Genomic DNA, 25,336 nt, shown 5'->3' on the forward strand with positions numbered 1-25,336 from the left:
CATGCCCTGCAACTTCCTTTGTGCGGCAACGTACCAAATAAGAGTCAGGTAAACTGGGGAATGATCATTTATAAACAAGAAAAGTAATAGAGATCTTAACTTTTGGATTGCCAGATTAGCATCCTTATTACTTGTTTACTAGATAAAAATAAAGAATTCATTTTTGATTTTATGCCCGACAGTTACACTTTAGGCCAGACGACTTCCAACAAAGTCGTGCTATGACCCCCCTGGAGGAGCCTCTTGCAATGGCCATGCGTGTCACTTCCTCTTTCTGCTTCATTCAGTGATGCACTTCTCTAACAGAGAAGACAGGGGTGGCAGCCGATTTTTAGATTGAACAAAACTATTTGGTGTAGAACGGCGATTCAGGCATCAAATGAAAGAGGAGAGCACAAGCTACAGAAAGGTATGCATCTTTAAGTACTTTGCAGTACTGGTCAGAGTCTCTTTAAAGGCATGCCCATGAGAGCTGCTCTGAGTCCCTTTAAGTCACAGTTTCAGTGACAAGATTAGCACAAGTCTAAAGAAGCTGGCACTGCCGTCAGTAAAAGCAGCCCTTTATTGAAAAGTAATTTAAATGAAATGCAACAAAACCCCCAGTGCTGCCACCTAGTGTATAACTCTGCCCCCAGTATGTGCATTTATACATTACCTGTTCTGTGTCGCCCACCGCCGGGTGCCCATCCGCAGTTCTTCCTCTATTTGCACCAGCCACCAGCGTATTGCGCATGTGTGACGTCACATGCGCTACACACTAAACTCCAGCAGTGTGTGAGGCGCAAATAGAAGAGGAAGAACCAGAAGAGGGATGGTCAGCCCGCGGTGGGGGACACAGGACAGGTAATGTATAAATGCACACACGGGGGGCACATTTATACACTGGGGGGCAGTGCCGGGGGTTTCGGAGATATTTAAAGCTGAAATCTATCAGGAATTGGCCTGCGGTGAGTGGGCAGCCGACAGATCTCTCTCTTATTAGATTCGATCAGAGAGAGATTTGTCTCTGTCAAATCTGCCCATCATCACCTGTATGGCTACCGTTATTACTTTAATGATTAGATGGCCACTTGAGTAAATGCCAAAACCCTTTGGGGCCTCAATTTCCTTTTCTCTTTTATAATCAAGCGAGGATCAGCTCTCTTTATCTCGAGGTAACACAGAAAGTGACCAGAATACAATGTAAATTCTCCATAGAAATAGGATGCATCATTCTCCTGTGGTAAAATATGAATTTATTACTAGAAAAAAAAAAAACAGGATGTTTAAGAAGGCACAAGAATAGTTGCTCAAGTAGAAGTCCTGTAAACAGAGGATTTGTTAAATCCAAAATGTAATTTAAAAAAAAAAAGGCAACTGATGACGTTTCGTGTGTTAATTAGGAAGTCCGCCCCTTAGTATGCGCCGTGAGATCATATTCCCCAGAACTGGTAAGGCAAGTCTGCATACTCCAGAGCACAGGTAACAAGGGTAGTGTAAGCATAGATAATATAATTTAAATATAAATGTGCTATGCTGGATCTACGTGGAACTATTATACCACGGTTCCATTTTCTGCGTCACAGTATACTAGAAAATAAATGTACGACCATTCGTGTACCACCGCCAATTATTGGCAACAGGTTGTTTCTTGTGGGTGAACCCCGGATTTATAGCTCCCCGTCACGAGGAGAAACAGTTCAGAGTTCCCGGGCCGCGCCTAGGCCGCGTCATACTTCTGTAGCGCCTCCTCCAGCTTTAGCGTCACTTTTTGAAAGAACATTATCTGTTGCTGCAGGAAATGCTGCATTTGTGATTTGAAGTCCCGGACGCGGATTCTGTGGAAATGTTGGATCTCTGCCAGGGTGGCGTAGGAGATAATGTTACAGCGGTCTTGGATGTCGTTGGCTTTCTGCAGCTCCATCTTGCCCTCCTCCACGTGCTTCTTGCTCTCCCGGACTTTGGTTAGCGCACCTGCGAAAAAAACGAGGAGGGGAAGTGGTTACCACATGTATTATTTATAGGAACAGCAATAGCCATTTATCATTACAGATCCATAGAGAACGGACCCATTTTCCACAGCACCTTACAGGAAGTACAGGGCTCACAATGTTATGTTCCATCTGTCTCAGGTGATTAGTGGTGCCCAAACAGGCAAATTCAGCTGGCAAATATTTTTATTATAAACATGTAGTGTTCAAAGAACTCTTAGAAAGAGGTGTCCATGCTAAATAGAGGCATGCTACATGGTGGGTAGCTTTCTTATCTCTCTTTAACCACTTGAGGGCCATAGGCCTACACCCCCCTAGTGACCAGGCTATTCTTCACGATTCAGCGCTTTGCAGAGCCATACAACTTAGCACACATATGGATCCCCCTCCCTTTTCTTCCCCCCAACAGAGTTTTCTGTTGGTGGGCTCTGATCACTGCTGTGATGTTTGCTTGTTTATTTGTTCTTTTATTTTTAATAAATTTGTCTATTTTTTCTTTATTTTCTTTTTCCCCTTCCCTCCCTCCCGAACAGCCAATCCCAGCGATCAGCTCTCATAGGCATCAGCCAGTACCATTATCAGTTGCCTAGCTGTCCTGCTGATCTATTTGGCTGCAGTAGTGTCTGAATAATACCAGGAACAAGCATGCAGCTAATCTTGTCAGATCTGACAATAATGTCAGAAACATCTAATCTGCTGCAAGCTTGTTCCAGGTCTACAACTAAAAGTATGAGGGCCCGTTTCCACTAGCGCGAATCCGCATGCAGACAACGCATGCGGATTCGCATAAGCAATACAAGTGGATGGGACTGTTTTAACTTGTCAGTTTTCATTTGCGTTTTTCTGTGCAGGATTTTTCTGCACGGTAGACCCTGCAGAATTCGCCTGCGTGTGGAATGCAGGCGAATCGCAGGCAATGTATTTAATAGGGAAATCGCATGCGTTTTTTGCATGCGTTTTTTCCCGCGATTTCGCATTGAAAGTAATGTAAATTGACACAGGCAGTGACATGGTTAAAATCGCATATACCCTGCCTATGCGAAATCGTATGCGAAATCGCGGCAAAAAACGCATGCGGAATCGCATCCGCATGCGATTTTGTCAGCGGTGATATGCGGCGATTCCGCACCGCAATAGTGGAAACGGGCCCTTAGAGGCAGAGGATCAGCAGGATAGCAAGGAAACTGATATTGCTCAAAAGGCAATTCGTATGGGCAGCCTCCATTTACCTCTCAGTTCAGGTTCAATGCAACTTTAGAATATATGGCAGATGGGTTAGGACTCCTCTTCTAGGGACAAAGCACTTGCTCTGCTTGGGTCCTGGCTGCTCAGCATGTGTGGAGGGGGGGGGAAGGGGGGGGGGTGAGGAACAATTGAGAGGCACACTGTGGGAACTTCCTTTGAAGTTCCAGGAGACCGTTATCTGACAAGAGCAATGTGCTCTGGCAGGTTATGCGAGGGAAGACCAGTGATACCAATAGGACATCTGTGCATACTTTAGAATCCCAACCAAAATGATCAGGAGCCGTTATTTTGGCAGAGGACTATCAAAACCGTGTAGGCACCTTTAAAGCGGACCTAAACTCAGACCTCCTCTCTGCTCTAAAAGATACACAACAGCATAATAACCTTTAAAAAAAAATTGTTATAGTTGATACAAATCCTAAAATAAATCTGCACAGTTTCTACTTCCTGATTCATGGAAGCAGACATATTGTTTACAGCCTGTGCTTTCAGATGGGCTTATCTGCTCATCTGCCATAGGCAGTCATGTGACACGGGGGGGGAGATAAGATTACAACTAAACTAGACACAAATGAGGGGGAATTACACAGGTTAAATACATACAGGGTGAATTTCTGTTATGTTTTCCTTGTGTCCTGTGCAAGAGAGATCAGGTCCGCTTTAACTACTCCCTCATAAGAACAAGGCTTGAGAAAGCCCCAGGAACAGGATGGCGAATGACCGGATGCATCTTACAAAATTACTGGCAGCTAATTTTTGCATTTTCTTTTATTTTAATGGAACTAGAACTTAAAAATGTCCTACTTGCTCCTAAATTGCTAAAAATATGTTCAACAAAAGGTGTTCTTCCTTCGACAACTGAAAAAAAAAAAAAAAATCAGAATGCTGCAGGAGCTGCTGATTAGCTTCTACACTGCCACTATCAAATCTATCCTCTGCACCTCCAATATCTTTGGCATGCAGACACACAGAGTAATCAACGCTGCTGAGAGGATCATCCGGTTATCCCTGCCACCACTGGACCTACTCCACACATTTAGGTTGTGGATCAGGGCCAAAAGGATACCGCTCGACCACCCCATCCCAGCAGTCATTACTTCAACCTTCGCTGTTATAGAACCATCCCCACCAAAACCTCCAGGCACAAGAACACCTTCTTTCCCCCGGCAGTTCTTCTCCTGAACTCAACTCCCCACACCAGCAAAATCCCCTAACCCCTTACATCTGCTTCTCCTGGTTACCTTTGCATCACTGAACTTAGACTTCAATAACTATGTCCGTTTGTCCACGTTGATTAATGTCTACTAATTGCACTATTGCGGTGTGTACCACAAATAATTCCAGGTGCGACAACTGTCATACTTGGCACATAAAGCTCATCCTCATTCAGATACAGTGTATTAGACAGTTCAGAGTCCGAGTTGTGCAAGACCAAGATTGTTCTAAAATAAGAAACCTTCTTGTGCAAATATATGTGGACACGCCCCATACACACCTGCAAGCCACACAATGAAGAATTGACCAATTGTTACTTCCCAAATCAAACTGGTCTCACGTTTTCCCAATCACTTTCCCTTACATTACAAGCGAGGTAATCGTTTAGGTGTGACATCAAGTTCAGCACAATATAAAAGGTTTTTAGCTACTCTTGTGGTGCCTACAAAGATACTACATATGGTGCGAGAAAAACGTGCAGCTTTTATGATCTTATCTCGGTGACAGGTTTTCTTTAAAAGATTAAATAAAAGTTCAAACATTCTAGCTGTGTGAGCTTCTGATGCATAGGAATGGAATTTATATCTAGGCAGATAATGCTGCCGACACATACGGGCTTCAAAGTCATTTTATTGGGATTTTTACTGAGCGGTTGAAAAAGATCAGCGTGATGCCTATTTCCCTCACATTGCCCTGATACTTTCTGCGTGTGGGCGGTTGGGGGGGCTTTGAAGTTTACACAGGTCACAACCTCTCTGGGTCTGGCCATCTTGTGCACAGTGCAGCATTTGTAGGCCAAGTCTGACATTCTTGGCGTTAATCACAAGCAAATAGCTCCATCTCTATTGATGTAATTACAGTCCTTTGTATTGGATGGCGGCGCACAGTCATGTTTACTGGTCACACTGCAGTAAGCAGAAACAGGACGACCATAGCAAGATGCAGAGGAATCGGGATTCAGGCTACACTCCTGGCCCTGTATGTGGCATCACACAGTAATGTACGACAACACAATGGCTGCAGTCATGCATGGCGGATGTTGTGTTGGTAGTATAGTGCCTTAAAGAGAATCTGTACTCTAATATTCTTACACTAAAAAGCATACCATTCTATTCCTTATTTTCTCCTGTGCCCCTCTGTGCTGTTTCTGCCACTCTCTGCTGCAATCCTGGCTTGTAATTAAAGTTTTAGGCAGTGTTTACAAACAAACTAACCAGCTTGTGATAGGCTCACATAAACAGTGTGTGAGTCATACAGAGTGTGCAGGGGGCCTGCAGAGGGTGTGTATCGCTTCTATCCAATCACAAGCAGCCCTGCACATTTCACACATTCAAACCTTAGCCCGACAGACACGACAGAGGAAAGGAGATAAGATTTATTACAGAGACAGTGCAATTAGGAAAGGCTGCAGTAAGCCAGAGCACATTAGAACAGGCATAGGAACTTATAGGATAGAAGAACTAAGGCTGAAAAATTTGTTACAGAGTCTCTTTAAAGAGAAACTATAACCAAGAATTGAACTTCATCCCAATTAGTAGCCGATACCCCCTTTTACATGAGAAATGTATTCCTTTTCACAAACGGATCATGAGGGCACTCTGTATGGCTGATATTGTGGTGAAACCCCTCCCACAGGAAACTGTGAGGACCATGGTCCTGGCAGCTTCCTGTATGTGAACCTCATTGCACTGTGAGAAATAGCCATTTATAGCGGTTTCCAACTGTCAAAAAAGCAAGCAGCAGCTACTTCCGGTGCCATCACCTGCCAGCAGTAAAAATGTCACCATGTGGTAAATGTCAGAATGCAAATCAGGGAGAGGAAAGATTTTACAAGGGGCAAACACTAACAATCATTTATACATAATTATTGTAAAAATGAAGCACTTCTTTTTAATACATTATTTTCCCTGGAGTTCCTCTTAAAGCTTTCCTGACAAATGTGAAATTCCATTAACTAGACTTGTCAGACTGGATGGTAATCTTATCCGCTGTGTTTCCAAACAAGAAGGTTAAAGAGACACTGTCTCTTTTGAAGGGCTGCGGCGAGACCCCCGAGGGACGGAGGACGGCGTGGGAAGCCTCATTGGGACCCTGAGGCTTCCAGCTCCCGAGGCGAGTACCCCCCAGGGGAACTTTTTGATGTTACAGGTTTTCTTTAAGAGAGTGACAGCTAACAATGACATCATAGACACATCCTGTACTCAGATGTGTGGCAGGAGTTGCTGAAGTCCTCCAGTGATCCTGCAAAGCTGGCATGGATACATGAAAACCCAATTCCAGGCAGAAATTCAAGAATGAGAGGGATATGGAGGCTGTCATATTTCCTTTGAAACAATGCAAGTTGCCTGGCAGCCCTGCTGATCTTCTGCCTCTAATACAATTAGTAATAGACCCTGAACAAGCATGCAAATTAGACTTAAAGCACCACTGAACCGCGGTGAAATCTATTAAGCAAAGCCCATGGTGGGCTAGATTACCTTTTAACAAGTGTCCTGGTGCTGCACGTTGTACTTTGTCTCCTCCCAGTGGAATACGAAACCCAGGAAGCTCCCCCTAGCGATGGCAAGTCATTCGAAAATCGCATATTGGGGAGGGGGCAACGAGCAGAGCCAAGACAATTGTTAAAAAGGTAATATAACTCACCATTGGCTTTATTTAATGGATTTTACCCCGGTTCAGGTGGACTTTAGGTTTGACTGCACTTGCCACATGCTTGTTTCAGGTGTGTGTCAGACACTACTGATGCATGAAAGATCGGCAGGGCTGCCAGGCAACTGGTATTGTTTAAAAAGGACATGAATATGGCAGCCTCCATATACCTCTCTCTTCAGTTGTCCATTAATACTGAGCTGGGCAAATATCAGGAGCCAAGCAGCCAGTTTTTTTTCTGGTGTCAATAAAACTGACGCCTAAAGGCTCGTCCCGAAGACGTGACCTTTTGCACAATTTTCCCGATGACCGGTGATTTTTTTAGTGACGAGCGATTGTTTCCATGATCTCATGACAGATATGTGCACGCTATTAAATGAATGAGGTTTTGCAATGGTTACGACCATCGCAAAGTGCTGCGATCGTTTGACTTCTCATTCGTGCCGTCATATACCGTTGCGTGTTCCTGCAGGTACGAAGGTGGATCGGGGAATGCTCATTCACTCTGTGGCATCGCTATGAAGTTCCCCCGACCCATCTTCTGAAATCTTCAGCTTATATATTTCTTGCTGGTTCATACATACTGTATTTGTCTATCCCAGCATGAGGGCAGGTTCTAGCCCACTTGCCACCTGAAACAAACACCTTCCTGCACCACCCCTTCCCAGGTAGAACTGTGACCACCATCTATGTCACTCTGTACTTCCTCCAGTATGGAAATACAGTAGAATACAAAAGAACCGGCTGTGAGTGAAGTAGTGCCTGGCCATAAATTGCTGACAAATGCAGGTAGAGGTAATTTGCCATTACACTTTCATGAATAGATTATGAGGGAGGCTGCTATCCAATGATTTTTCCAGCAATTGAAAACACACTTCACCTCCAGAGACTACAGAATTGTCTTCTGCAACACACACACACACACACACACACACACACACACACACACACACTGTACACACACACACACACACACTGTACACACACAGTACACACACACGGCCTGAACTCAGAACTCTGCTCTAAAAGATACGCAACAGCATAATAACCTTTAAGGAAAAACATTTTTGTTACAGCTGATACAAAGCCTGAAAAAAAATCTGCAGTTTGTCTACATCCTGCTTTCTTGGAGGCAGACATAGTGTTAACCTCCTGTGTGTACCAATTACCTCACTGCCGTGGCAGTCAGTTGACACAGCTGAGGGATCAAATTAAAAAAATTGTGCTTAGCCACAGATGAGGGGGAATTAGACAGGCTAAACTCTCTAAATACATACAGGGTACACTTCTATAGGTTTTCCTTCTGTCCTGTGAAAGAGTTCAGGTCCACTTTAAAGCCCAACTCAATAGGTTTCCAATAGGTGTCGTACAGCTTCCTGTGCGGTTTGTGCCTCACTTCCTGTCCCTGGGTACTCTATGGAGCTTTGTGGTTTAATAGGCTGAAACCTGGTAGACCTAGGTCAGAAAATGGGATACAGCAATAAAAAACAGTTAGGGATTCTAACTCGACCCTACATAGAAATGTTTTATTTGTTGTGGTCTCTTGCACAGATTTTTCCACTTCCTGTCTAAACAGGAAGTATGGAAGTGATCACAGATGTAGCGGAATACAATTTGAAGAAGAGGCTGTTACCTCTCGCCACATCATTCAAAGCTAAAATACATTTTTTTTTTCTGGAATTGGGAAGTTCCATGAATATCTTTGCCCATCATCCTTCTATGAGATATAACACAGAGCAGACGATGAGGAGACATCCCCTCTGAGCAGCCCGCCTCAGCAGATCTGGGTGCCAGATGGAGTCTGTTTCCCTATGAGTCAGCAGCAGGGACATCCAGCATGATGGGGATGAGGTTGACGAGAGTCCGCAGCAAGATGTGGAATTCACACTTCAGCACAAGAGGAAATGCTGCAGGCAGATCCGATAACCAGGAAGCTAAAGCAAATATTCTACACACATTTTTCCCCTGACATAAAAATATATCACCTGAATTATAAACCCAGGTCTGAAGCACAGCCACGTAGCCCTACAGATCTGTCATTACGCCAAGCTCATAACAGGACTATAACAAGGGGAAAGTCATTACACATCATTTGTTCCACACGGCCAGAGATGTAAGATTATAACTACACTATAGTAATTACATAATCCACCCTCTCTTCAGGTTCAGCAAATATCTAACCACAATGTAAATGTGAACAGAGGCTGACACAGCGGCTTACATCTCTAACATAGCAAATGGGGTGGAATGAATGCACACAAGAAACAAAACTTCCTAACCATGTATTTTTTCCAGTGAGTCCCATGTCAAAACACTGAGCCTTTGCCTAGATACAGCAACTACCTGATAAGCGAGGATAAAGATTGGTGATAGCTCTACAGCAGTGTTCCTCTTAAACTAAAACTGAAGCGAAATAAAAAAATAAAAAAAAAGGTCAGATACTTACCTAAGGAGAAGGAAGGCTCTGGACCCTATAGAGCCTTCTTGTTCCTTTCACCAGGGCTGTGGAGTCAAGGAGTCAGAGCAATTTTGGGTAACCGGAGTCTGTGATTTCATAAACTGAGGAGTCAGAGTCAGATGATTTTTGTACAAAATCCATAGCCCTGGTAAGTATTAGACTAAGGAGTTGGAGCCATTTTGGATACCCGGAGTTGGAGTCTGTGGTTTCATAAACTAAGGAGTCGGAAGATTTTTGTACCGACTCCACAGCCCTGCTTCTCACAGTCCTGTTGTACCATTGTCGTCACTCCTGTAGCTCGTATTCAACCAACTGGTCAAATAAGCCTTTGGGGATTCTCTGTGGCCTTTGAAAGCATTCACATCCCAGGTTGCTTATAAAGATGGGTTGCTTCCTACTGCTCATGCGTAGTATAGAACCGCCCAGCTTCAGAAGCAGTTGGGCGCATAAATACTTCAGAAGCCTTTCAAGGGTTTCCAGGAGGTGGCAAATTTGAGCCAGGGACAGTACTGAACTGCGGGAAGGCTCTACAGGATCCATATAGTGATAAATGGTACTTGTTTTCCACATGTACCTCCAGTCCTTGGGCATTCACGATCTCGCCCTGTCCTGGCTTTCATCCTACCTCTCCACCCGCTCCTTCACAACTGCCTTCAATGAGTCCTCGTCTACCCCCAACCACCTCTCGGTGGGAGTCCCCCAAGGTTCGGTCCTTGGCCCCCTACTGTTCACCCTATACACATCCTCCATTGGCAAGGTTATCTCCTCCATGGGTTTTAACTATCATCTGTATGCAGATGACACCCAGGTCTACCTCCACAGCCCTGACATATCCACCACTACCATGGACAAGGTCTCCTCCTGCCTATCAGCCATCTCCTCCTGGATGTCCGCTAGGTTCCTGAAACTAAATCTAGACAAAACGGAATTTATGATCTTCCCTCCACGGCCATGCACGAACCTCCCAGATGTGCATGTCACTGTTAACCACACTACCATTCGCCCTACCTCTCAAGCCCGCTGTCTGGGTGTCACCCTGCACTTCCACCTTCGTAACATCTGTAAGATTCGCCCTTTCCTGACCTCTGCCACCACCAAACTCCTCATCCATGCCCTTATAACTCCTCATCCATGCCCTTATAATTTCCCGCCTTGACTACTGCAATGCCCTGCTGTCTGGTCTCCCTATGACCCGAACAGCCCCACTGCAGTCCATCATGAATGCGGCAGCCAGAATTATTCACTGCTCCCATCGCTCCACCACGGCAGATCCCCTCCTAGAATCCCTCCACTAGTTTCCTATCCAGTCCAGAATCAGATTCAAGATACTGTGTCTGACCTACAAATCTGTCCACAAAACCTGTCCAACCTACATTTCCGATCTTACTCAGAGGTACACACCTAGCCGCTCACTCTGCTCTTCCAATGAACTTCGCCTAACCGCCCCCCCCCCCCCCCCCCCGCATCACCCAGTCCCATGCACGCCTCCAGGACTTCTCAAGAGCTGCTCCAACACTATGGAACTCCCTACCTCCACCCATTAGGGCAGCCCCCTCCTTCAACATCTTCAAGAAAGCCCTCAAAACTCACCTTTTCACTCTGGCCTACTACCCCTCACAAGTGCTCTAAACTTACAGCTGAACTCTGGTCCCCTACCATTTGTGTCCTTACCTCTCCCTCTAGATTGTAAGCCTTTGGGCAGGGTCCTCCTCCTTTTGTGTCCTACCTGATCTTGCACCTCCATTACTGTGAACCCATGCTATTTATCTGAGTGAACCTAACTTGCCTAATCTCCATGCTCCATCCAGTGACTGACTAAGCATTACCTTGTACTAATACTGTGCTGTGTGATCTGGTTTTCTTGTATTCCTGTATTGTCATATTGCTGTATGTCACCCCTAAATATTGTCTGTAACCTAAATTAATGTTCAGCGCTGCGTAATATGTTGGCGCTTTATACATTCAATAAATAATAATAATAAGAATAATAATATTCTGGCGTATAAGATTACTTTTTAACCCTTGAAAATCGTCCAAAAAGTCAGGGGTCGTCTTATACGCCGGGTGTCACTGATGTCGGGTGATACACCCTATCCTGTTACCAACTCTCAGATCTCACTGCTGAGGACTGTAGTGAAGCGGCGCAGGTGCACATGTGCGAGATCTGAGAGGCAGAGAAGGAGGTAAATAGGATACAAGGGCGGGTCAGAAGGGTAAAAGAGGCGTATTTTATGGGCACAGAGCAATCTGTTCCTCCATACCGCTCTGATAAACAGTTAGACAAGGAGAGCTGACCAATCCAACCAGTCAATCGCCTATATACTGTTATATACTGGGTACCACATACAGTACAGCACCAGTATCTGTTCATACATAGCACCAGTATATTATTATTTTTAAAACATTTATTTGGTGGGTGTTGGAAGAGGTCTTATACGGCAAGTACATCCCAAACTATATTTTAACTGAAAAAGTTGGGGATTGTCTTATACGCCCAGTCGTAATTTTTCTTCTTTGCCTGTATAGGAGCCTGACATCACTTTGCTGGTTGTATCAGCACTATGCACAAAACAGGGACATCTCATTATTTCCAGCTTCTCGTTGATGTGTAAAGGCCCATACCCACCGAATCAGCGAGACGCCCGAGGGACAGAGGACGGCGTGGGAAGCCTCATTGGGACCCTGAGGCTTCCCCCTCCCAAAGTGAGTACCCCCCAGGGGAACTTTTTGATGTTACAGTTTGCCCATTCCTGAGCTAGATGGATGAAAAAGAGATGCAATGAATCCTACTCCCAGCTCTGTTCTGACTGTTGGTCTGCTGTTTTCCCAGGCCATAGCTTGAGTACTCACACCTGTGCACACAGCTTGTCCACAGATGTGAGGAGCCTTCCTCCCGGAGGAATTACTTCAAGTTCCTCTCCACACACAACAAAACAGAGAGGAGAGCACACTGGATAGGTTTAACAAGGCATACAAACTATTGCAATGGCTTCCAGCAAGATCTCCTCAAAAACATTTTTTTTTACAGCAGCTGTACACTGAAGTTGGAAGAAAATATTAAATAGCATTCGATTACAAAACTCTGGTTTATGTTGCACTACAGTCATGTAAGCCATTTACATTGATCTAACCATGAAATGACCATAAAAGCTTAATAAGGGTGATCTGATAAACAATGAAATGTTTAGTCAGTTAACAGAGAATCACTTGCTGATTATTATTATTTATATAGCGCCGACATCTTCCGTAGTGCTGTACAGAGTATATTGTCTTGTCACTAACTGTCCCTCAGAGGGGCTCACAATCTAGTTCCTACCATAGTCCTATGTCTGTGTGTGTATTGTGTAGTGTATGTATCGTAGTCTAGGGACAATTTAGGGGGAAGCCAATTTACTTATCTTTATGTTTTTGGGATATGGGATGAGACCGGAGTGCCCGGAGGAAACCCACGCAAGACACAGGGAGAACATACAAACTCCATGCAAATATGCCCTAAGTCGTATAAAAACTACTTTCAGCACATTTCTAGAGAATAGTCAAAGACATTTATCTGCAGGACAATAAGAGAATCTTCTGCAGACATCAGCTGTTTTATGGATAAAATCTTGCTAGAAACTGAGTTTTACCATTACACACAAAGATGGTGATTGAACTGCATTCAAGCATATCTTTATGGGAAAGTATACAAGTCTTCCAATCAAGGCATTGTTAGTACAAGAACACAGACAGGAAGTGTGGTTTATAGACCCGGCAGCTATTTATAGGCGTTTTATCTGACATGGAAAATAAAAAATGTACATGGTGACCACAGGAGTATTTTTAGTGTGTGTTTTCATTTGTAATCCTTATTGTAGTGAAATTACCACCCAGGCAGAAAGCTGTGCTAGCAGAGACTTCATCCAAGTATGGGCAAGCCGCTGGTACTAAAGTGCTCCAGCTTTTACCCAGATGCTTGGAGTGACAGCAGCATAGTATAGGCTCGTTATAATAAACTCTGATATAGTAAAGCTTCGGGTATAGTAAACAAAATGTCCAGATCCCGGCCAAACACCATTAGTATATGGGAGAAACACCTGGATAAAGTAAACCAAGATAGAACAGGACTTCTGTTCTAGTAAGCCAGTTTTTTGGCCCCTGCAGTATTCGGTATCCGGCTATAGTGGAAAGTGGGCGGGCACATGTCATATGTCGGTCGGAGACCCATGAGCCGTGGTCAGTGGGCGGGGCTGGCAACAACTTATAGCCTGCTTGCCCTCTGTACACTTCTCTAGGCCTGCATGCATTACCTCAAAATTAAGACCTATGCTTCCTGTGTAGGCTGCTGCCTGATTACTGAGGGAATTGCCGGTCATCTGTGAGTTGCTTGTGCATGGCTGCAATGCTACAGTATCATCCAGGCTGCACAGAAATGTGGACAGAGAAGCACACTATAAATATTGTACCTGCATTAACTGGTGAGATCTACAGTAAGTTTATTGCATATTGAGCACTGTGCATTTTGTGTACTGGTACTTTGTACACAAAACAAACCGTGGCCTTTCTGTCGATGACTGAAGCCTAACCATAAAAATAAAATGGCTCCCATCTGGAGTCTAAATGTTGTGGTTAGGACTAGAGTGGCCCTGAGCAGACAAAAGATCTCCAGTCTTCCTAGAGATCCCCTTTAAGACAGCAGTCATTCTGGTCAGCAAGCTTCTTTTATGAATGCCAGCATCAGTCAGGGAAGTTCCCCCTCAGGGCATAACTGGTAATTGTTTTGTTTAAGGGAAGCTAATCCTCTTGCCTATAATCATCATAATTGTTTAAGGTAAATAATTCAAGCTTTAGAGCCCTCTAATTACAGCAAAACCCACAAATTTTGGTGATTGAGAAATCCTTCCATGACTAACACACGACGTAGAATGGATAGAAGCTGCTAAATCATCGTCGCCTATATAACAGGAAAAGGACTTCTGTTATAAAAGCTCAGCCTTCACTCCCACATATTAAATGTTTAATAAAGATTTTCAGCATTGAACTCCATGTGACCACGGCACGTGACTGAAACGTCTAGGGTGCTGCTGGGAATTTTACAGGAACACACTGAGCATGCTCTGTGCCTAGAAAGAAAAGAGCTAACAAAATATTAAAGTGCTATGACGCTCAGATCAGAATTTCTTCTTTGCTCTAAAATATTATTTACAGCAAAAAGATTGCACTACAGTACAATCCCTTTATAGTAAACTCTAAGACCGGGCCAAGTGGTTTATTATATCAGAAATGGTCATACTCAAGCACAAAGTATACTAAAGTACGGTACTTTTTATCTTAATTCAGTCAATAATTGGGAGTAATTTTTAATCTTTTCAATACTTTGACTTGGGTTCTCTTTAAAGGATACCCGAAGTAACATGTGACATGATGATATAAACATGTGTATGTACAGTGCCTATCACACAAATAAATAGGCTGTATTATTTTTTTTCTTTCTCTGCCTAAAAGTTAAAAATCAGGAATGCAAGGGACAGTTTCTGTCCAGGTCGGAACTGGGTCACACTGGGGGCTCGTTTCCACTGTTGCGGTGCTTCGCCTGCATTCCACCGCGGACGAAATCGCATGCGGGTGCGATTCCGAATGCGGTTTTGCCGCGATTTCGCATAGGTAAGGGTATGTGCAAATTTAACCATGTCACTGCCTGTGTAAATTAACATTATACCTATGCAAAATCGCATGCGACTTCGCGACAAAAACCGCATGCTCAAACCGCATGCGGTTTCCCTATTAAAAGCATTAGCGGAGATTCGCGTGCATTCCTCTCGCACGCTAAATCTCACGGCTCTGCCGTGTAGATTTCTGCCGCACACAGAAACGCTCCCGCAGCCACACAAGTGGAAACAGCCCCATCCACTTGCATTGCCTATGCGAATCCAGATTCGCTATAGTGGAAACGAGCCCTGGGTCAGACTATCGCATAACCCTCACTGATAAGGAATTACAACCATAAAACACTTTCCTTTCAGTAAATGGCTTCCTGGAGCAGGAAAGAGATAAAAAAAAGGTCAATTTATAGATCTGAGCTCTAGCATACTTCAATGAAGGTGTCATTGAGCAGTGACAGTGAAAAAGTAAAAACTTAAAAACCAGATTTCAATATAAAATAAAACTGTGGGGTATCTAAAAAAAAAAAAAAGGCATTTGTAGTACAAGGAGGATAGATACAATTGTTTTTCTCATCAGTCTATTTTCACCTCGGATGTCCTTTAAAAGCAGTCTGTGCTTGATTGTTAGTCAAAATAGTTTAAAAAAAAAAAAAAAAAAAAAAGAAGAAGATTAACCACTTAAGGACTGCAGTCATAAAACCCCTTAAGGACCAGAGCCTTTTTTTTCCCATTCGGACCACTGCAGCTTTCACGGTTTATTGCTCAGTCATACAACCTACCACCTAAATGAATTTTACCTCCTTTTCTTGTCACTAATACAGCTTTCTTTCGGTGCTATTTGATTGCTGCTGCGAGTTTTACTTTTTATTATATTCATCAAAAAAGACATGAATTTTGTCAAAAAAATTACTTTTTTAACTTTCTGTGCTGACATTTTTCAAATAAAGTAAAATTTCCTATACATTTGAGCGCGAAAGTTATTCTGCTACATGTCTTTGATAAAAAAAAAAAAACCATTCAGTGTATATTTATTGGTTTGGGTAAAAGTTATAGCGTTTACAAACTATGGTGCCAAAAGTGAATTTTCCCATTTTCAAGCATCTCTGACTTTTCTGCGCACCTGTCAGGTTTCATGAGGGGCTAAAATTCCAGGATAGTACAAATACCCCCCAAATGACCCCATTTTGGAAAGAAGACATCCCAAAGTATTCAGTGAGAGGCATGGTGAGTTCATAGAAGATTTTATTTTTTGTCACAAATTAGCGGAAAATGACACTTTGTAACAGAAAAAAAAAAAAAAGTTTCCATTTCTTCTAACTTGCGACAAAAAAAAAATGAAATCTGCCACGGACTCACTATGCTACTCTCTGAATACCTTGAAGTGTCTACTTTCCAAAATGGGGTCATTTGTGGGGTGTGTTCACTGTCCTGGCATTTTGGGGGGTGCCTAATTGTAAGCACCCCTGTAAAGCCTAAAGATGCTCATTGGACTTTGGGCCCCTTAGCGCAGTTAGGCTGCAAAAAAGTGTCACACATGTGGTATTGCCGTACTCAGGAGAAGTAGTATAATGTGTTTTGGGGTGTATTTTTACACATACCCATGCTGGGTGGGAGAAATATCTCCGTAAATGACAATTGTTTTATTTTTTTTTACACACAATTGTCAATTTATTGAGATATTTCTCCCACTCAGCATGGGTATGTGGAAAAATACACCCCAAAACACATTATACTACTTCTCCTGAGTACGGCGATACCACATGTGTGGCACTTTTTTGCACCCCAACTGCGCTAAGGGGCCCAAAGTCCAATGAGTACCTTTAGGATTTCACAGGTCATTTTGAGAAATTTCGTTTCAAGACTGCTCCTCACGGTTTAGGGCCCCTAAAATGCCAGGACAGTATAGGAATCCCACAAATTACCCCATTTTAGAAAGAAGACACCCCAAGGTATTCCATTAGGAGGATGGTGAGTTCATAGAAGATTTTTTTTTTTTTGTCACAAGTTAGCGGAAATTGATTTTAATTGTTTTTTTTCACAAAGTGTCATTTTCTGCTAACTTGTGACAAAAATAAAATCTTCTATGAACTCACCATACTCCTAACGGAATACCTTGGGGTGTCTTCTTTCTAAAATGGGGTCATTTGTGGGGTTCCTATACTGCCCTGGCATTTTAGGGGCCCTAAACCGTGAGGAGTAGTCTTGAAACCAAATGTCGCAAAATGACCTGTGAAATCCTAAAGGTACTCATTGGACTTTGGGCCCCTTAGCGCACTTAGGGTGCAACAAAGTGCCACACATGTGGTACCGCCGTACTCAGGAGAAGTAGTATAATGTGTTTTGGGGTGTATTTTTACACATACAGATGCTAGGTGGGTGAAATATCTCTGTAAATGACAATTATTTGATTTTTTTTTACACACAATTGTCCATTTACAGAGAGATTTCTCCCACCCAGCATGGGTATGTATAAAAATACACCTCAAAACACATTATACTACTTCTTCTGAGTACGGCGATACCACATGTGTGACACTTTTTTGCAACCTAGGTGCGCTAAGGGGCCTAACGTCCTATTCACAGGTCATTTTGAGGCATTTGGATTCTAGACTACTCCTCACGGTTTAGGGCCCCTAAAATGCCAGGGCAGTATAGGAACCCCACAAGTGACCCCATTTTAGAAAGAAGACACCCCAAGGTATTCCGTTAGGGGTATGGTGAGTTTATAGAAGATTTTTTTTTTGTCACAAGTTAGCGGAAAATGACACTTTGTGAAAAAAAAAAACAATACATATCAATTTCCGCTAACTTGTGACAAAAAATAAAATCTTCTATAAACTCACCATACTCCTAACGGAATACCTTGGGGTGTCTTCTTTCTAGAGTGGGGTCATTTGTGGGGTTCCAATACTGCCCTGGCATTTTAGGGGCCCTAAACCGTGAGGAGTAGTCTTGAACACAAATGTCTCAAAATGACCTGTGAAATCCTAAAGGTACTCATTGGACTTTGGGCCCCTTAGCACAGTTAGGCTGCAAAAAAGTGTCACACATGTGGTATCGCCGTACTCAGAAGAAGTAGTATAATGTGTTTTGTGGTGTATTTTTACATATAACCATGCTGGGTGGGAGAAATATCTCTGTAAATGACACATTTTTGATTTTTTTTACACACAATTGTCCATTTACAGAGAGATTTCTCCCACCCAGCATGGGTATGTGTAAAAATACACCACAAAACACATTATACTACTTCTCCTGAGTATGGCGATACTACATGTGTGACACTTTTTTGCAGCCTAGGTGCGCTAAGGGGCCCAACGTCCTATTCACAGGTCATTTTGAGGCATTTGTTTTCTAGACTACTCCCCACGGTTTAGGGCCCCTAAAATGCCAGGGCAGTATAGGAACCCCACAAGTGACCCCATTTTAGAAAGACGACACCCCAAGGTATTCCGTTAGGGGTATGGTGAGTTTATAGAAGATTTTTTTTTTGTCACAAGTTAGCGGAAAATGACACTTTGTGAAAAAAAAAAACAATACATATCAATTTCCGCTAACTTGTGACAAAAAATAAAATCTTCTATAAACTCACCATACTCCTAACGGAATACCTTGGGGTGTCTTCTTTCTAGAGTGGGGTCATTTGTGGGGTTCCAATACTGCCCTGGCATTTTAGGGGCCCTAAACCGTGAGGAGTAGTCTTGAACACAAATGTCTCAAAATGACCTGTGAAATCCTAAAGGTACTCATTGGACTTTGGGCCCCTTAGCACAGTTAGGCTGCAAAAAAGTGTCACACATGTGGTATCGCCGTACTCAGAAGAAGTAGTATAATGTGTTTTGTGGTGTATTTTTACATATAACCATGCTGGGTGGGAGAAATATCTCTGTAAATGACACATTTTTGATTTTTTTTACACACAATTGTCCATTTACAGAGAGATTTCTCCCACCCAGCATGGGTATGTGTAAAAATACACCACAAAACACATTATACTACTTCTCCTGAGTATGGCGATACTACATGTGTGACACTTTTTTGCAGCCTAGGTGCGCTAAGGGGCCCAACGTCCTATTCACAGGTCATTTTGAGGCATTTGTTTTCTAGACTACTCCCCACGGTTTAGGGCCCCTAAAATGCCAGGGCAGTATAGGAACCCCACAAGTGACCCCATTTTAGAAAGACGACACCCCAAGGTATTCCGTTAGGGGTATGGTGAGTTCATAGAAGATTTTATTTTTTGTCACAAGTTAGTGAAAAATGACACTTTGTGAAAAAAACAATAAAAATCCAATTTCCGCTAACTTTTGACAAAAAATAAAATCTTCTATGAACTCATCATACACCTAACAGAATACCTTGGGGTGTCTTCTTTCTAAAATGGGGTCACTTGTGGGGTTCCTATACTGCCCTGGCATTTTACGGGCCCAAAACTGTGAGTAGTCTGGAAACCAAATTTCTCAAAATGACTGTTCAGGGGTATAAGCATCTGCAAATTTTGATGACAGGTGGTCTATGAGGGGGCAAATTTTGTGGAAACGGTCATAAGCAGGGTGGCCTCTTAGATGACAGGATGTATTGGGCCTGATCTGATGGATAGGAGTGCTAGGGGGGTGACAGGAGGTGATTGATGGGTGTCTCAGGGGGCGGTTAGAGGGGAAAATAGATGCAATCAATGCACTGGGGAGGTGATCGGAAGGGGGTCTGAGGGGGATCTGAGGGTTTGGCCGAGTGATCAGGAGCCCACACGGGGCAAATTAGGGCCTGATCTGATGGGTAGGTGTGCTAGGGGGTGACAGGAGGTGATTTATGGGTGTCTCAAGGTGTGATTAGAGGGGGGAAATAGATGCAAGCAATGCACTAGCGAGGTGATCAGGGCTGGGGTCTGAGGGCGTTCTGAGGTGTGGGCGGGTGATTGGGTGCCCGCAAGGGGCAGATTAGGGTCTAATCTGATGGGTAACAGTGACAGGTGGTGATAGGGGGTGATTGATGGGTAATTAGTGGGTGTTTAGAGGAGAGAAGAGATGTAAACACTGCACTTGGGAGGTGATCTGATGTCGGATCTGCGGGCGATCTATTGGTGTGGGTGGGTGATCAGATTGCCCGCAAGGGGCAGGTTAGGGGCTGATTGATGGGTGGCAGTGACAGGGGGTGATTGATGGGTGGCAGTGACAGGGGGTGATTGACAGGTGATCAGTGGGTTATTACAGGGAAGAACGGATGTAAATAATGCACTGGCGAATCGATAAGGGGGGGTTTGAGGGCAATCTGAGCGTGTGGGCGGGCGATTGGGTGCCCGCAAGGGTCTAATCTGATGGGTAACAGTGACAGGTGGTGATAGGGGGTGATTGATGGGTGATTGATGGGTAATTAGTGGGTGTTTAGAGGAGAGAATAGATGTAAACGATGGATTTGGGAGGTGATCTGATGTCGGATCTGCGGGCGATCTATTGGTGTGGGTGGGTGATCAGATTGCCCGCAAGGGGCAGGTTAGGGGCTGATTGATGGGTGGCAGTGACAGGGGGTGATTGATGGGTGGCAGTGACAGGGGGTGATTGACAGGTGATCAGTGGGTTATTACAGGGAAGAACGGATGTAAATAATGCACTGGCAAATCGATAAGGGGGGGGTTGAGGGCAATCTGAGCGTGTGGGCGGGCGATTGCGTGCCCGCAAGGGTCTAATCTGATGGGTAACAGTGACAGGTGGTGATAGGGGGTGATTGATGGGTAATTAGTGGGTGTTTAGAGGAGAGAATAGATGTAAACGATGGATTTGGGAGGTGATCTGATGTCGGATCTGCGGGCGATCTATTGGTGTGGGTGGGTGATCAGATTGCCCGCAAGGGGCAGGTTAGGGGCTGATTGATGGGTGGCAGTGACAGGGGGTGATTGACGGGTGATTGACGAGTGATTGACAGGTGATCAGGGGGGATAGATGCATACAGTACACAGGGGGGGGAGGGTCTGGGGGGGGTCTGGGGAGAATCTGAGGGGTGGGGGGGGTGATCAGGAGGGAGCAGGGGGCAGTTTAGGGACTAAAAAAAAAAAATAGCGTTGACAGATAGTGACAGGGAGTGATTGATGGGTGATTAGGGGGGTGATTGTGTGCAAATGGTGGTCTGGGGGGTGGGCAGGGGGGGGGTCTGAGGGGTACTGTGGGCGATCAGGGGGCAGGGGGGGGCAGATCAGTGTGTTTGGGTGCAGACTAGGGTGGCTGCAGCCTGCCCTGGTGGTCCCTCGGACACTGGGACCACCAGGGCAGGAGGCAGCCTGTATAATACACTTTGTAAACATTACAAAGCGTATTATACGCTTCCTATCCGGGGATCGTCGGGTTAACAACCCGCCGGCGCTTCCGATTGGCCGGCGGGTTGACGTCGCGGGTGGGCGGAGCCTATTGCCGGTGGATGCGCGCGCATCCCAGCGCGCGATCCCCGGCCAGAGAGTGCCCCAGGACCTGACGCCAATCTGCGTTACGTGGTCCTGGGGCTGCCACTTTGCCGCCGCCAATATGAAGTAGGCGGTCGGCAAGTGGTTAATACCCGATACAGGAGGGTGGCTGGATCAGGCAGCGTCCAACACTGCCCCTCCTATATCCTGCATTACAACACTTTCGGTTCTGTGACCTTTGGAGTCATGACGCTGGCAATGCAGCTGTGTGCTCTCTTATGAGAATACAGAGTGGTGATTAGCGTGGAGGGGGCGGGAAACAGACAGAGCAGAGCCAGTGAAAGGCTCTTAGAGGTGGGAAAGGGCATTACGCAGGAGTTCCTCTCCTGCAAGGGAGTTAGTCTGCCGACAAGCGTGCCTCATCCATACCGTTTTCAGCTATTTTTTCGCTGGACGACTCAGGTGTGGACATATAAATTATGGAGGTTAATGCAGAGCAGTGAAAGGCACTTACCAGAGCTCAGGGCAGTTAGCAGCTGTAAGAAGAGAAGTTGGTGCCCAGAGCTCTGCGAGTGTCTTCTGCTGCACGCTGCTCTGCATTATGGGAGAGAGGGCTCTGTAGTGGGGATAGTGTCACACTGAGGCCCCTGGTTGCTTGAACTCAAGTAACCAGAAATGACACATATCCGACATCAGGCAATCGCCACCTGTGCCAGGTAATAGAGATCCTTACTATATTACCTTCTGTCTAGAAGAGGTTGCTGGACAGTTAGTGCTGGTTCACACGGACGGTAGGCGGCTTCCGGCCTGTGACGTCTCGTGTGTGGGGTGTCAGTACGACGATCATCAGCTTCCATCGTGATCGGCGTTTCTCATCCCCGTAAGGGGAGATGAAGACGCGGCGGCTAAGCGACCCTGCTCGCTGCATGCGGCTTCTAGGGCCGGCTAAAATAACGCGGTAAATCGGGATCGGAACGCTGCATTTGCGCAATCGCCGGTAATTGTGCGATGCTAAATGCTCCCATTCAAGTGAAAGTTTAGCCAACAAGTCCCGAACGCTTGGTGGTAAACATCGCCAAGCATCCATTTGGACCATCCCTAAGCCTGCAGCAGTCCCATCACAGTGACTAAGATGACAGCACGTCTGATAGCAGCTCGGTGGCTGGGAGTTGGCGCAGTGCGTGTTGCAAAAACACCAGGGCAGCTGTGTTTGTTTTTCTGTGTGTTACAGGATGTGCTGCAATCATCTTATTTTAATGAAAAGCTCTACAGTATTTTGTAATAATGCTGGCACAGGCCTAAGGCCAGTTCCTTAGAATGCTATTATGACACTACTGCAGGGATGTATGTTCCTCTGCAAGTATGAGAGTCTCTGAAGGTGTGACATCCTTGCCGCGCAGCAAAGAGATGGCAGCAGCAGCACATGATTAGGAACTGCTCCAGCATAGCAGCCTAGTGGAGAGTAGAGAAATAGCAGCAGCAGCATAGCAGGAAGCAGAGAAATAGCAGCAGCAGCATAGTGGAGAGCAGAAAAATAGCAGCAGCAGCATAGCAGGAAGCAGAGAAATAGCAGCAGCAGCCTAGTGGAGGGCAGAGAAATAGCAGCAGCAGCATAGCGGGAAGCAAAGAAATAGCAGCAGCATAGTGGGGGGCAGATAAATAGCAGCGACAGCAGCATAGCGGGAAGCACAGAAATAGCAGCAGCAGTATAGTGGGGAGCAGATAAATAGCAACGGCGTAGTGGGGAGCAGAGAAGTAGCAGCATCATAGTGGGGAGCAGAGAAGTAGCAGGAAGCAGAGAACTAGCAGCAGCATAGTGGGGAGCAGAGAACTAGCAGCAGCAGCATAGAGAGGAGCAGAGAAGTAGCAGCAGCATAGTGGGGGGCAGATAAATAGCATCGGCATAGTGGGAAGCCGAGAAGTAGCAGCAGCAGCATAAAGGGGAGCAGAGAAATAGCAGCAGCATAGCGGGAAGCACAGAAATAGCAGCAGCATAGTGGGGAGCAGAGAAGTAGCAGCAGCATAGTGGGGGGCAGCTAAATAGCAGCGGCATAGTGGGGAGCAGAGAAGTAGCAGCAGCATAGTGGGGGGCAGCTAAATAGCAGCGGCATAGTGGGGAGCAGAGAAGTAGCAGCAGCATAGTGGGGGACAGATAAATAGCATCGGCATAGTGGGGAGCAGAGAAGTAGCAGCAGCAGCAGCAGCAGCATAGTGGGGAGCAGAGAAGTAGCAGAAGCAGCATAGCAGGAAGCAGAGAACTAGCAGCAGCATAGTGGGGAGCAAAGAACTAGCAGCAGCATAGAGGGGAGCAGAGAACTAGCAGCAGCATGGAGGGGAGCAGAGAAGTAGCAGCAGCATAGAGGGGGACAGATAAATAGCATCGGCATAATGGGGAGCAGAGAAGTAGCAACATAGTGGGGAGCAGAGGAGTACCGGTAGCAGAAGCAGCATAGTGGGAAGCAGAGAACTAGCAGCAGCATAGTGGGGAGCAAAGAAATAGCAGCAGCATAGTGGGGAGCAGAGAAGTAGCAGAAGCAGCATAGCAAGAAGCAGAGAAGTAGCAGCAGCATAGAGGGGAGCAGAGAAGTAGCAGCAGCATAGTGGGGAGCAGAGAAGTAGCAGCAGCAGCATAGCAGGAAGCAGAGAAGTAGCAGCAGCATAGAGGGGAGCAGAGAAGTAGCAGCAGCATAGTGGGGAGCAGAGAAGTAGCAGCAGCAGAATAGCAGCACAGTGAGGAGCAGAGAAATAGCAGAAAATAACAGTGTGAAAAACAGTCTGTCTCTCACTGAAAATTGCATTTGAGATTCTCATTGAGGGCTCGTTTCCACTATCGCGCACCCGCATGCGTCCAACGCATGCGGATTCGCACATGGTATACAAGTGAATGGGCCTGTTTCCACTGTTGCGTTGGTGATGTGCGTTTTTGTTTGGTGAAAAAACACACAAAAGAGCCAACGAATTCGCCTGAGAGTGGAATGCATGCGAACTGCATGCAATGTATTTAATAGGGAAATCGCATGCGTTTTCCCCATGAGTTTTTTGCCGCGAATTTGCATAGGTACCGATGTAAATTCACACAGGCAGTGACATGGTTAAAATCGCATATACCCTCACCTATGCGAATTCGCGCCAAAAATCGCATGGGGAATCGCATCCGCATGCGATTTCATCAGCGGTGGAATCCAGGCGATTCCGCACCGCAATAGTGGAAATGAGCCCTTAGAGAACAAGAATTGATCCATGAACGAGACTCACAAATGGAATCATGGCAAAATAGCTGGGATTTTGTAGCCATTTTCAGTGTGAAAAAGGTTCCTAAGCGATTGGGATAAACTTGGATATCTATAGAAAAAAAACCAGGGGGGGGAGCTTGCCTTTAACTAAGGGTATAAAAAAAACCTCCAGCTCTGCGCACCAGTAGCAAACATGATTCCTCCAATGCTGCATGAGGCTTTTTTTTCTGCACCACACTGACAGGGTAGGATGATTATTCTCTCTATTTTGCTCATCTCTCCATCTTATACTCCTAAAACTTTGTAAAACATTTACCTCTCCTTAGAATTCCTCTAATGTTCCAAGCATTCCAAATTATAGACAAAGAATGAGATGCTAATTTTGTTACAAACTGCATGAAGCATGGAACAGGGAGGATAAACCGCAGTCGCTGTCTATGGGGACTGGCTCAATTCCAAGTTGCGTACAATTTGCTGTGGCCCGGGCTGTTCCGCGTCTGCGCATTACTAGCTGCGCAGGTGCAGAACGTTCCTGG

At 45.1% G+C, this 25,336-nt stretch overlaps 1 protein-coding gene across 1 annotated transcript in view; it reads right to left on the bottom strand.

The window, feature by feature from the left end:
• Positions 1–1,199: 1,199 nt before the first annotated feature.
• Positions 1,200–25,336, bottom strand: part of SNX18 (sorting nexin 18) — a 50,697-nt gene continuing 26,560 nt past the window's right edge. Inside the window, exon 2 of the mRNA XM_068249409.1 lies at positions 1,200–1,953. Within this exon, the coding sequence (XP_068105510.1) occupies positions 1,700–1,953 (254 nt within the window). The 3' untranslated portion in view covers positions 1,200–1,699. The remainder of the gene's footprint in view (positions 1,954–25,336) is intronic.

This window comes from Hyperolius riggenbachi, chromosome 1 (assembly GCF_040937935.1).
Source record: "Hyperolius riggenbachi isolate aHypRig1 chromosome 1, aHypRig1.pri, whole genome shotgun sequence".
Taxonomy (NCBI): Eukaryota; Metazoa; Chordata; class Amphibia; order Anura; family Hyperoliidae; genus Hyperolius; species Hyperolius riggenbachi.